The sequence below is a fragment of the Rattus rattus genome, chromosome 1, assembly GCF_011064425.1.
Source record: "Rattus rattus isolate New Zealand chromosome 1, Rrattus_CSIRO_v1, whole genome shotgun sequence".
In the NCBI taxonomy this organism is placed as follows: Eukaryota; Metazoa; Chordata; class Mammalia; order Rodentia; family Muridae; genus Rattus; species Rattus rattus.
The window spans coordinates 156,141,669-156,154,978 of NC_046154.1; the positions used below are offsets into that span (position 1 = coordinate 156,141,669).

At 48.9% G+C, this 13,310-nt stretch overlaps 1 protein-coding gene across 1 annotated transcript; it reads right to left on the reverse strand.

The window, feature by feature from the left end:
• Positions 1-7,101: 7,101 nt before the first annotated feature.
• Suox (sulfite oxidase) lies at positions 7,102-10,940 on the reverse strand. Its single transcript, XM_032909202.1, has 4 exons — positions 10,875-10,940; positions 9,618-9,680; positions 9,195-9,372; positions 7,102-9,015 (listed from the first exon to the last, which is right to left on the reverse strand). Exons 2-4 carry the CDS (start codon positions 9,668-9,670, stop codon positions 7,606-7,608), a joined length of 1,641 nt encoding a protein of 546 aa, XP_032765093.1. The 5' UTR covers positions 9,671-9,680; positions 10,875-10,940; the 3' UTR covers positions 7,102-7,605.
• Positions 10,941-13,310: the final 2,370 nt, after the last annotated feature.

The window sequence follows — 13,310 nt, forward strand, 5'->3', positions numbered from 1 at the left end:
GGTATTCGCGAATGTATGCATTTTCATATTCTTGTGGGAGCACATGTGTGTGAGTGCATGTGCATGCATGTGTGCTCACATGGAGTCCTGAGACTGATGGTGACTTTCTGTTTTCAATATCTAGATCTAGATTTATCTCCTGAGCTAGGGTCTCTCAGTTGAACGATTAGCCATGTAGCTAACCAGCTTGCTCCAGAGCTCCCCTGTCTCTGTCTCTCATGTGCTAGGATTATCATGTGCCACTACACATGGCATTTAAGTGGTTGCTAGAGATATGAGCTTCAGGTCCACACTTAAACCATGGAAGGTTTTTAGGTTCTGTGAACAGGGCCTTAAATCGTTGAACTAGAGACACAAGACTTATAAAGAATAATCCTCTTAGTCCCGTGTCTTTCCAGAAATTATGGGAGAATTAACAAACTGGTATTCAGTGATCTTTTTATGATAATAACAGCTTTAGTCAGCTTAGGGGGCCACTTGAACGTAAGGTTGCGTGCTGGCTAGTGCCTACAAAGTCAGTCTCACCAAGAGACCAGCTTCTAGTCAACCCTACCAGTTCTTACATGTTTTTGTCTGGCAAACTTTGACCTTCTCTCTCTGTTTCCAAGACAATGATGCTTCTGAGAAGATGCAAATCAACAGCCTGGAACTCAAAGCCTTTTCCAGCAAACAGAACCAGGAGACCATTTTCCGTGTTTTAAAAGGTCTGGCCTCATAGCTTGGCCCATAGGAGTGGCACTATTAAGAGATGTGGAGTAGGTGTGGCCTTGATAGAGGAAGTGAGTCATTGTAGGGCGCGCTGTGAGGTCACCTATGCTCAGGCTATGCCCACTGTGACACAGTTTCCTTCTGTTGCCTGCAGATTGAGATGTAGAACTTGAAGCTCTTTCTCTATCGACATGTCCGCCTGTGTGTCACCGTGCTTCCCGCATTGACAATACATCCTCTTAAACTGGAAGCCAGTCACAGCTAAATGTTGCCCTTTATGAGAGTTGCCTTGGTCATGATGCCTCTTCACAACAATAAAATCCTAACTAAGACACCAATAAAGAAAGGTAGTCTTGGGCTGGAGAGATGGCTCAGTGGTTAAGAGCACTGACTGCTCTTCCAGAGGTCCTGAGTTCAATTCCCAGCAACCACATGGTGGCTCACAACCATCTGTAATGGGATCTGATGCCCTCTTCTGGTGTGTCTGAAGACAGCTACAGTGAACTTACATATAATAAATGAATAAATCTAAAAAAAAAATAAATAAATAAAAGGTAGTCTCCTGCCTCTGTCACAGAGTTCTTTATACCCACAGGGCTGCACAGTCCTTGTTGTTCCTATTCGTTTAATGAGTAAAATGAGGCTAGAGGCACCTGACCAACGATAACTCATCCCCCTTTTACATCCTTAGCGAGTGTTTGTGTGTGCACCACACATGGTATGTAAAGTGAGGGGGATGAAGTGTGTGTGTGTGTCACATATGGTGTGTGAAGAGTGAGTGAGAGGGGGAGAGGAGGTGTGCATGACCACACATGGTGTATAAAGAGGGAATGAAAGGGGGGCGAGGTGTGTGTGTGTGTGTGTGTGTGTGTGTGGGGTGTGTATGTGTGTGTGTGGTGGTGTGTGTGTGTGTGTGTGTGTGTGTGTGTATGTGTGTGTGTGGTGTGTGTGTGTGTGTGTGTGGTGGGGTGTGTGGGGTGTGTATGTGCATGTGTGTGTGGTGTGTGTGAGGTGTGTATGTGTGTGTGTGGGTCAGGTGTGTATGTGTGTGTGTGGGGTCAGGTGTGTGTGTGTGGGGGTGTCAGGTGTGTATGTGTGTGTGTGTGTGGTTCAGGTGTGTATGTGTGTGGGGGGGTCAGGTGTGTGTGTGTGTGGGGGGGGTGTGTGTGTGTGTGGGGGGGTCAGGTGTGTGTGTGTTGTGTGGGTCAGGTGTTGGGGTGTGTGTGTGTGGGTGTGTCTGTGGGTGTGTGTGTGGGTGAGTGTGTATGGTGTGTACGGGTGTGTTGGGTGGGTTGTGTAATAACATGTGTGGTGGGGGGGTGTGTAGGTGTGTCCGGTGTGTGTGTGGGTGTGGGGGTGGGTGTGTGTGTGTGTGGTGGTGGTTGGTGTGGGTGTGGTGAGGTGTGTGTGTGTGTGTGTGGGGGGGTGTGGGTGGGGGGGGGGTGGGGGGGGGTTGGTGTGGGGGGGGGGGGGGTGTGTATGTGTGTGTGTGGGGAGGTGGGTATATGTGTGTGTGGGGGGTCAGGTGTGTGTGTGTGTGTGGGTCAGGTGTGTATGTGTGTGTGTGGGGTCAGGTGTGTATATGTGTGTGGGGGGGGTCAGGTGTGTAGGTCAGGTGTGTATGTGTGTGTGTGTGGGTCAGGTGTGTATGTGTGTGTGTGTGTGGGTCAGGTGTGTATGTGTGCACCACACATGGAATATAAAGAGGGAGTGAAAGAGAATGGGGTGAGTGATAAAGGATGTATCAATTTGAGAGAAAAGAATTCTTTTGTGGATGGTGAGAGGGGGCTGGGGGAGGACTGACAATAAAACATGGGCTAACTTTCTGCCATGCTGGAAAGAAAGTATTAGCTGCAGATTTCAAATTAAGAGGAAATAAGAAAAAGAAATTCAGTCACAAGAACAACAGTGAGCATGTTGGACCAGTGTGTATCAGGGACTTATGGCCAGCGCCAGTGGTTTCTGTATTTTCTGTGTGCCCCCATTTTTTGCTACCCTACCCCAGTCAAAACGTCTACACAATTTCAAACACTTGAAAGAGATAACATTTGACCTCAAAACTGACTAGTTTGGGAAAAGGTCAGGTCTGAGAATATGAATTTTCCTCAGCCTTCCGAGCTCAGAAGCCGCCCTGGAACTAAATGCACTGGATGGGCACCAATGTGCTTCTGACACCAGCATCTGCTTCTGCTGACCAGAGCAGGGTAAAGCCATGGATGCCCACACAGGCAGCCTGCTTTCCAATGAGAAAGTCCGTTTCTTCTAAGACTATTTTATCTGAGGGGCCATCCTCTCTCTCTGTCTCTGTCTCTGTCTCTGTCTCTGTCTCTCTCTGTCTCTGTCTCTCTCTGTCTCTGTCTGTCTGTCTGTCTGTCTGTCTGTCTCTCTCTCTCTCTCTCTCTCTCTCTCTCTCTCTCTGTCCTTTCCTTTCTTCTTTGCTTGGACAGGATTTCTCTGTGTAGCCCTGGCTGACCTGGGCTACTAACTGTAGACCAGGCTGGCCTCAAACTCAGAGATTCTCCTGCCTCTGCCTCTGCCACGGAATGGCCTCCTTTATTTCCTTATTTTACTCTGAGACACCATTATCTAGCCGCTCACTTACCAGAAGTGGGGTAGCGGATACTGAAGATATGTCTATCGGGTAGGAACACTTACAGATCCTGAAGAGGATCCAGGTTTGATTACCAGCAGCTCCATGGTGGCTCATAATGACCCATAACTTCCGTTCAGGGAAATCTTGTGACCTTTTCTGACCCCTAAGAGTGCATGAATATGGTTCACATACGTGTAGGCAAAACATCTCTCCAGCCATTTTATTTTTGAGAAAGGGTCTCACTACAGAGCCTTGTCTGGCTTGGTAACCATCATGCATGGCAAGCTGGGCTTGAAGTTACACAGACCTGGTTGCTTCTGTCTCCCAGAGTGCTAAGAATTAAAAACACACAACACTACGTTGGGCTTTGTGTTTTCTTTTAAAATTGTAATATTATGGGCTGGAGAGGTGGCTCAGTGGTTAAGAGCACTGACTGCTCTTCCAGAGGTCCTGAGTTCAATTCCCAGCAACCACATGGTGGCTCACAACCATCTGAAGTGAGATCTGATGCCCTCTTCTGGTGTGTCTGAAAACATCAACAGTGTACTCACATACATAAAAAAAAAAAATCTTAAAAAAAAAAAAAAACAAAAAAAAAACAACCAAAACTGCCAAAATTGTCACTACAGGGGTGGGCTTTGAGATTTCAAAAGCCCATGCCAAGCCAAGCCTCCCACCCCTGCCTATGAATCTGAACACAGTTTTCAGCTACTGCTTCCATGTCTGCCTGCATGCCACCACGCACCTCACCATGACGGATAACAGACTAAACATCTGAAACAATAAGCAGGCCTCCGTGTAAATGCTTTCTCATGACAGCTGCACTCGCCAGGTGCCTCCTCACAGCAGTGACTGAGACTGAGTTTTGCCTACACGTGTGTCTGTACCAAGTGTATGACTACTGCCTGCACAGTCTGAAGGACAGTGTCCTTTCCCCTGGAACTGGAGTTCCAGAGTCTATTACAAGCCCCCATGTGGATGCTGGGAATTGAACCCAAGTTCTTAGGAAGAACTGCCAATGCTCTTAACCACTGAGCTGGAGAGCTCCCATCTGATTTTATTTGAAACAAGGTCTCTCACTGATTCTGGAGGTTATTAACCTGCTAGGCTGGCTGGCTAATGAATCCAGGAATGCTCCTGACTCCGTCCCCAAAACATTGAGATTACAGGTGTGTTTTGTGCCTCTTGGCTTTTACACAGATGCTGGTGATTCACACTCAAGACTTCGTGTTTGCAAGGCAAACACTCTGTGTGTACATACCTTCCACTTTGTGAGTCCTGTGGATGGAGCTCAAGTCAGGTCATTAAAGCTCGGTGACAGATACCTTCAACCACCAAGCCAACTTGGCAGCTACCAGTTCTCTCCATATTGACTCATCTGGAAATCCTGTCTTGAAACCGAAAATGCTTTTGCCTGAATTTAAGCTCCCCAAAGACTAAAGGAACTTCTCAGGATGATCTAGGCAACAGAGTAGAGCCATGTCTCACTCTGCCACTAAGTAGGAGTCCTAATGGTTGACAGTTTCATTCTGAGAGAAGGCGTGCAGTTCTTTACACATACAAGTTGGTGACAAATTCTTGACCTTGGATGAACGAATAGGGCACCTTATTTAGTCAGATTTAAACGAGTCACATGTAGTGAGTGTTACATGATGATGGCCTGTTTCCCCAACACTCAGGAAATGAAGCCAGAAGGCTCAGAAGTTCAAAGTCATCCTCAGCTATAGGAAATTTGAAGCTAGCCTTGGAAAACTGAGATTCTGGCTCAAAACAAATCGCTAAGCATGGTGGCACTCACCCAGGAGGCAGAGGCAGGTGAACGGATCTCTGTGAGTTTATGGCCAGCCTGGTTTACTGAATGAGTTTCAGGCCAATGAAGCCTATACAAGAATAAACCAACCAACAAAATAAACAAAATCCCACAGAGAAATTGAAGGACAAGTCAGCTAGACACAAATGTAATCCCAGTGCTCGGAAGGTTAAAGCAGGAGAATCACAAGTTGAGGAGTTAGAGGTCATCATGAGCTTCATAGTTCAGGGCCAGTCTGGGTTACATGAGACTCTGTTTCAAAAACCCAGCTGTGGTTTGCTTGCCTTGAAACCTGGTGGTATCCACTCAGTCCCTGGAACCCATGTAAAAATAAAAAGAGAACTAACTCCAAAGTTGTTGTGAGCCTGACATGCAGCATACAGCTGTGCTACACACACACACACACACACACACACACACACACACACACACACACACACAAACTCACACTTACCAACCAACCAACCAACCTAACAATCCAGGAAACCAAACAATACAACTCTAGCAGACAAAGGGTAAAAACGCTAATATGGGTCTGTATGAGAAGGCACACTGAGGGTGGTTTTAACATTCAGAAAGAGGCCTTTTGCTTCCCAAGTTTATGTGGCTCCCACACAGTGGTTTACCGTAGGGCTTCTCCTGTGATTTCTCTCTAGGGCTCCTGAGTAGTGAGTAGATCTTTTCCTTCCCAGCCCTGCTTCTCAAGTTCTTTAGGCTTCTCACCCCAACAGTAGAACCGACAACGCTGAATCCTGCTATTTCTCCCAGTCTTTCACAGCCTCCTGGAGACAGTCATAGGTAAGCCTGGGTCTTTTTCTCCAGTATTCCCAGTGAAGCTCCTAGGCCCCTTGATTTTTCTGGTGCTCTGTCGCTTTGTTTTTGTTGTTCTGTTCCTATGTTCTGTCTTAACTATTCCCCACACAGGAGCTTCCTACATGTCAGTTCCTGTCTGTCTTCAGCCCTCTCTGGAACTATCTTCCTACCAATCTCCAATTCTGAGGTCTCTGACCAAGGTGCTGCAAACAAGCTCCTGTCCCTCAGACGCAGCTCTCCCCCCAAGGCTGCGACTCCCCACTTCTAGTCCAAACCAAAGCCCCGCCCCGGAGGCCAAGCCACGCCCCTGACTCGCGTGGGCTCCGCCCCTCACTCACCTGAGGCGTCTCCGCGCGCGCGCAGGCTGTTGGGGGTTGAGGGAGAAGGACCGCGTTGGGTGGGAAAAGAGGGGTGGGGAGTCCCCCACTCTGGCCCAGGTGGCCCAGCGCGGGGGGATGGGGTCACTGAGGCGGCGGCAGCCAGGCGGAAGCCGGGATCCGGGTGTTCAGCGGTGGCGGCTCCATCTCCATCAGGGGCTTCACCTGAGGAGGGACCGGCCCCCCTCCAGAGCCCCCCCCACTACGGCCATCCCCCCCCCTCCCGAGTAACTTCCGGTCCCACTACCAGTCGACAGGCGACAGGGCCAAATACCGAGCGCCCCCAAGCCGGGGAGACTGCTGAGGGAAAAAAAGGGAGAGGAGCTAGGGGAGAATAGCCGAGCGCCGAAAGATTTAAGTCCGAAAGGCCTTGTCGTGCAGAGGTTAAGTCAAATCTATCCTTCATCTGCATCTAATTTGCAAACTAGGTGCACACTGATCGCCCAACGCGCCCAGGCGTGTCTGCCCTTGGTGCCAAGGTTTGCCCCTGCCCTCCCTAAAATAATATTGATTTCATTCCTGTTTTGCATTCCTTGTCAATCCGGCCTAGAGAGCAGGAATTGGGGAAACGATTTGAGGGCAACAAACACTTCTTTTTTTTTTTTCTTTTAAATCGCTTCTCTCTTCGTAGTATCTCCAAGTCAGTCGTTTAGGTGGTGCTGCAGATGATAGCAGTCCTGAGAAGGGATACCCACTCCTTGATTTATCGAGCGAGCGACTGCACCTCCCTCCCTCCCGTTAGCTTTGGGTTAGTACCACACCTCCCTCTTGCAACATATTCACTGTCCAGGCCCAAGAGGTTCCAGTCATAGTCTTAAACAGACACTTTATTGGAATCGTTTTAAAAGCACTCTAAGAGGAAAATCTCCTTGCATCCCAGAGGCGATTGAAAATCGGTATGTAGACGGGCAGTGGCGGCACATGCCTTTAATCCCCCGATTCTGGAGACTGAGGCAGGCAGTTTGGTCTACAAAGTGAGTTCCAGGACAGCCAGGGCTACACAGAGAAACCCTGTCTTGAAGGAAAAAAAAGAAGATGATGATGAAGAAGAAAAAGAAATAACGTACAATTTTTACACATTCCACACATCACACACATATCTGAAGAATCTAAGCAATGCAAAACAAGGCCTGGAGGGGAGGCATGAGAAGTAAAGGTATGGTAGGGTAAGAAAGTGATGTCTTCAGAGCTGCTTTCTCACCTCAGTAGAGGAAGGAAACGTTTATCTATGGCACCGAGGATTAAGGCTGGGTTGGTAGAGAGGTTTAGGTGGTCCTTTGGGTACAAACTGCTGCTCCATGCTTTCATGGAACCACCTGAACGTGGACACGGTGCCAGGCATTGCTGAGCACGCCTCGAAGGTTCCAGATTGGGGCCACAGTGTCTGGCTGCACGTTGTAACTGTCATCTACCGCTTTACAAACGATGTTCAATTCCTTCTGCTCAGCTGGCACGTGAGCTTTCAACTGCCATATTCGCCAAGCCCAGGCCTTCCTGGGATGCTGTTCCTCTCCCTCCAGCTCAGCTTCCTGCCAGGTCAGTCCACCATCCATAGACACATCCACTCGAATCACAGCCCTACCACCACCACTCCATGCATAGCCCTTGATAGTCACCTCTCCTGGTTCTACAGTCGCCCCATCTTGAGGCTGTGTGATTGCTGACTGGATGGGTAGTTCCTGAATTGACGGGGCTAGATCAAAGTCTACCGTGTCCCAGTCCACAGATGGAGAAAAGCCTTTGTAATCCCGCCTCTGCCAGTGACTATAACTTTCCTCTGACTCCACACTCACTCTGCCCAGCCACTTGACATGGCGAGCACCTACCACACCAGGAACCACCACCCTTACGGGGAAGCCATGGTCACGAGGCAGAGGCTGACCATTCATTTCATAAGCCAGGAGGACCTCAGCTTGGGGATCCATGGCCCGAGCCAGAGGGATGGATGCCCCATAGGCAGTTCCAGTGGGGTCTGAATCCAGTCCTTCAAAACAGACATGGGCCTCGGTTTCACTGAGTCGGTGACCAGCCTGGGCTAAGACATCACAGAGCCGTGCCCCGGCCCAGCGTGCCGTGCTGATGGCCCCTGTTCTCCACTCCAGACCTTTTACTTCCTTGACCTTATTCATCTCCGAGCGCCGGTTACCAGCACACTGCAGGGTCACAGTGACCTCATGTTTGGGGAACTTATGCAAATCATCCAAGGAGAGAGACAGCGACTGACCTCCAGGTGCCCCTACTACATGCAAGCGATAGGTGTCTGGGTCCAGGTTAGGTACGGGCAGATGGTTCCGGGTAAAGAAAATAGGGTTTGGTGTGATGTAGCTTTCTGTAAGCAGTTCAGGAGGAGGCTCTGCATTAAAGGGGCGCTGGCTATTAATCCTCAGGGCTGGATGACGCATAGGATCGTTGGAATAAGGGTCAGAGGCCTCCAAGGGAGGGGACATTCTATCTTCGGGGTTCAGCTCCCCAATCTTATACTCAGCCAGTAACTCACGTACATGGGGCTGGTTGTGAACAGCATAGAGGGCCCAGAAGGGTTCTAGGGGACCTCCAGCAGCTAGCATCAGTTTTGATTGTCCTCCTGGATGCAGGTCCACAAATTTTGTGACATCAAAGACCTCAGAGCCTAGAGTTACCCAGACTCCAGTTTTAAGGTTGTTGTGAGAACGCACATCCTCTTTAGAGTATATCCGTGGTGACTCCTGAGAAGCCTGAGGGTTGGGGAGGGAACAGAATATTAAATCACTTTAGGTCACGCTGACCCCACCCATGGTCAGCCTGAGAAATTAAGGGGAGCAAGTAGTAGTCTGCAGTGCATGGAGACAGATCATCATAGGCAAGAACATATACGACCCCTTTGTTCTGACATGGGAGCTCTTTTCCCACTCACCCTACACCGATGTTCATGATAGGCCAGCACGGCACCAAGGCCTATCAGGGTCCCCATGACTTTCCATCCCCGAGTCCTCGAGTTATCATCAGAAAAGGTGAGGCTGGGATGCTGGGGCTCAAGTGAGTCACTTGAGGAACATGCTTGAATGCAGAGTCTCAAGGGGGTTGACTTGGCTCTGGAAGACAGAGGTGTTAGTAGCACAGAAAGTCCTGTGCGGCTGTGTGGTGGGTCACCTCTCCCTCATTAGTCATTGGTGTTCAGTTGGAATTTGGTTCCTTCCGGATGGGTAGGACCAGTGAAATATGACTTTCTCTTTCCTTCATCGCTGTACTATATTATATGCCAGATAAGATAAATATCTACCAGATAAGATAACTATGAGATAGGCTAGGAGATAAGCACTGGTTTGGGATGGCCTACCTGAGGGCCCTCGGAAGCCCCACAGCCACAGATCTGTATAGCCGCGGCAGCATTGTGGCAGACCTAGAACAAGAAGATCCTAGGTTTCAGACCAAGAGAACTCCATGGTTGGGAGACCTGAGAATGCATGGTCCAAATGTGTTCTTAAGAGTAAGCTTGGAGCACCTCGGAAAGGAATGGGGTGGAGTGGGGGGCAGAAAGGTACAGAGGCTTCTAGGAAGAACAATGCCCCAAGGCTGAGGGACCTAAAGGACAGATTAGAGATTGGCCATTCTTTTAAATGATGCTGTGTATTGAAACTAAAGGTCTTGAGAATGATATAACTCTACCACTGAGCCATATCCCCAGCCCCTACTTTAATTATTTCAAATTGAGACTGATGAAAACAGACAAGAGGTGGTGGCAGCCTAATGGGGTGAAGGAGCCAGAATCCTGGAAGCAAACTGCCTTGGGTTTGCAAAACCAGGCCTTGTCATTAACCAGCTCCCATGGCAACACAGCAGGCCTCTCTGAACTTGTATCCTCATCTCTACCCAGAGGAACTGATACGAAGAGTAAACAAGTTAATAACATTCACTCAGGCCTTTCCTCTTTTCTCCCTCCACCCTTCTAAAATAAATACCCCATATGAGAACTGAACCCCAATTCAGAGTCTCCACCCTGACCTCGTAGTCTATGGCATTCTAGTGATCTCAGCAAACTGATCGGAGTCAATGGCCAGGGTGTCAGGGGATGGGCTAGAGAAGGAAGTTAATTCTTCTGCTCTCTGTCCTGTTGCAGTGTCTTCCTCACAACCTAGTGCCTCTCTGACCCAGGAGGGTTAAAGCGAAGAGGAGTAAGATGCTGCTAGAGGTGGGAGTCTTACGGATGGCAAAGGAAGGAAGATTCTCTTTCCGCCTGGGCCACAGGGATCCGTATTCTTCCTGCCATCTACCCTTAATTTCAGCAACCCGTTCTTACCAGCCCCGTGCCAGGTTTGGAAGGGGTGGCCTGTTAAATACCGAAATGCGACTCCGCAGTGCAAGCTCCTTACTCTCCAGGACACTTTAGGTAGGAGGGTGTGTCTGTCCAGAATTCGGACAGAACAGCAGCCTGCGACCCCAGGAACACACAGACATCATAAATGGAGATAGTGGTTCTTTTGCTACTCCTAAGATTTGGAGTTTGCTCCAAGTTTACTCCAAGATTTGGCGGCAGTGGCCGCCTAGGTCCCACCCTTGCGCTCCCTTCTTTCCCTCCCGGTCGCAGTCCCCTTACCTAGCTGGATGTCGGCAGCGGAACAATTTCACCCGCCCCGCGCAGGGCTAGAGCGGCCGGTGCGGAGGGGCGGGGCGGGGCGGGACTCGGTCGTGACGTGTACAGTTTGTGCAGGCGTCCTCACGCCCCTCGCCCGCGCCGCAACCATTGGCCCCTAGCTTCCCAGCTGCTACTGACGAGGACTGGCAGCTGTCCTCAGGTCGCCAGATCGCCAGGTCGCCCCGGTCGCCCGATGCGGGGGGAGGGGGGGCGGGGCGGGGCGTCGCCAGGTCCGGATGGTGCAGGCCTCTGCCTCCCAGGACAGGGGGCACACACTGGTGACCAGAGCCAACCGCAGCTCCGTAGGGAATCCTGAGGCCTCACTGATGCTGTGCACCTACACAGCGGAAGGTGACAAGGGCTCCAAAGGTGGCCACGAGGATGGCGACCAAATTCCTGGGGAAGCCTCAGGGTCCTGCAAATATGTTCCGCCCCTGGGCAGTTCAGTGTTGCGGCGTTGAGCCCCGCTTGTGCTTTAGGGAAAGCAAGGCCAGGAATAACGGCAGAAATGATGCCCAAAATATTGATTGACTCCAAGATTCCCAGAGTGAATTTCTGAAAGTGTGAAACCAGCAACACCGAAAAACTATGTTTTATTTGAGACAGGGTCTCACTATGTAGCTCTGGCTGGTCTGAATCTAGTTTTGTAGACCACGCTGGTCGGGAACTCATAGATCTGCCTGCCTCTGCGTCGAGTATCGCGTTTAAAAGCATGCGCCACCATACGCAGCTCTTAAAACACATTTTAAAAATTTTGCATAGTGGATTTTAAAAAAAAAAAGCATCTACTTTAACAAGAAAAACGGCAGCTTAACAAAAGCATAAACAATAGTTTTATATATAAAAAGTAAAGGTCACTAATAGAAAAGTTTGCTATTACTCTTTACCATTTATTAGAGATTGAAAATTTGACACCCCGTGCTCCGGGTACAAACATTCATAGGCTGCCCTCTAGAGACCAGAAAGTTGAGCTACAATCATATCAATTTAGAGCAAACTTACATCTGGAAGATCATCTTTTCTCTTTTAGTTCTCCAGGCCTTTTTTTTTTTTTTTTTTGAGGAATCGGGCTAAGAATCCTGAGTAGGGGAGTGTACTCAGAAGAGGGGATGTGATAGTGAAAAGGTGTATCAGCTCTTAACGTTTTTGGAGATGGCAAGGTTTCCAGCTTTTGCATATATCACCCTAATGGTTCTGGCTTTGATTTTTTTGAAGCAGGGTTTCTGTGTAGTCCTGACTATCCTGGAGCTCCATAGACCAGGCTGGCCTCAAATTCAGAGATCTGCCTGCCTTTGCCTCCAGAGTGCTGGGATTAATCCAAAGGCCACCTCCAGGCGCTGTTGTTGAAAACAGTTTCAGCTGGTGTTACAGTACGGGAGGATTGTTCCAGCACACAGGAGGCAGAGGCTGGCCACGACGGTCAAAAACACCCTGTCAAATATGTACTTGGTATGGTTTCTCCCTCTACCTACTAATGCACCAATTTTACTTTGTGGAGCCAGTATCTCCTGTAGCTCAGATGGACCTAGACTTCCAGGGGCTGGGAATGCAAGGTGTGTGCCATACACCTGGCTCAACCTTCACGTTCAACTGTCACTGCACAGCTGAGCTGGAGAGACTGGAGCAGTGCTAACTTGACAAAGGCCCACAGCTGGTGACTACGACTGGCCTGGAAACTAAGGGATGCCTGCTAACTGGCCCTCTGAACTATGACGGATGGGAGGACTTCAAATAAGAAACAGATCCAGCCAGAGATGTTTTTGCTTGATCAAAGCTAATTTGGTAATTTTTCTTTTTTGGAAATAAGGTCTTGCTAAACTATTTAGGATGCCTTCAGTCTTACAGCTTCAGCCTTCCTAAGTATCTGGCAAATGTCACATATCCAGCTGTTTTCCTTTTTAAAGATCTGTGTGTATGTGTACCATGTGCATCAGCCACCCTGGGCCTGAAGTTATGGATGGCTGTGAGCTACCATGTGGGTGCTAGTTATTGAACCCAGATCTCTACAAGTGCAACAAGTGCTTTAAACCGCCGAGCCATCTCCCCAGGATCTTTTTCTTTTTATCTTAAGGTTATGGATCCAATTCAGAGACTTATATATACAAATGAGCCTAGAAAAATGCATAGCATGCTGCTTCCCGCAGTTTAGATATGCCATTCCTGTCTAATCTCGATGTGGTCCAAGAGATCCAGACTACCAACACACAGAAAAAAAAGTAACAGTCACATTTGATAAACCATCTATGTCTTTGAACATTAGTTCACACACTCACAAATAAAAACAAAGAAAATAGGGTTATTTTCTAAATTGGTTCTTCAACTGTTTAGAGGTGCCAAGATGGAGAAGGATGTTCGAGGTGTCATGGATTTCTCTGGGCCCTGTCTTCCCAAGTTTTA

Excerpts from the sequence above, each read along its gene's own strand:
- Suox (XM_032909202.1), bottom strand. The coding sequence starts at position 9,670 with ATGCTGCCGCGGCTATACAGATCTGTGGCTGTGGGGCTTCCGAGGGCC. Across the intron at positions 9,373-9,617 it reads GGGCTTCCGAGGGCCCTCAG|AGCCAAGTCAACCCCCTTGA; the intron begins GTAGGCCATCCC and ends TCTGTCTTCCAG. Across the intron at positions 9,016-9,194 it reads ATCATGAACATCGGTGTAGG|GCTTCTCAGGAGTCACCACG; the intron begins GTGAGTGGGAAA and ends CCCAACCCTCAG.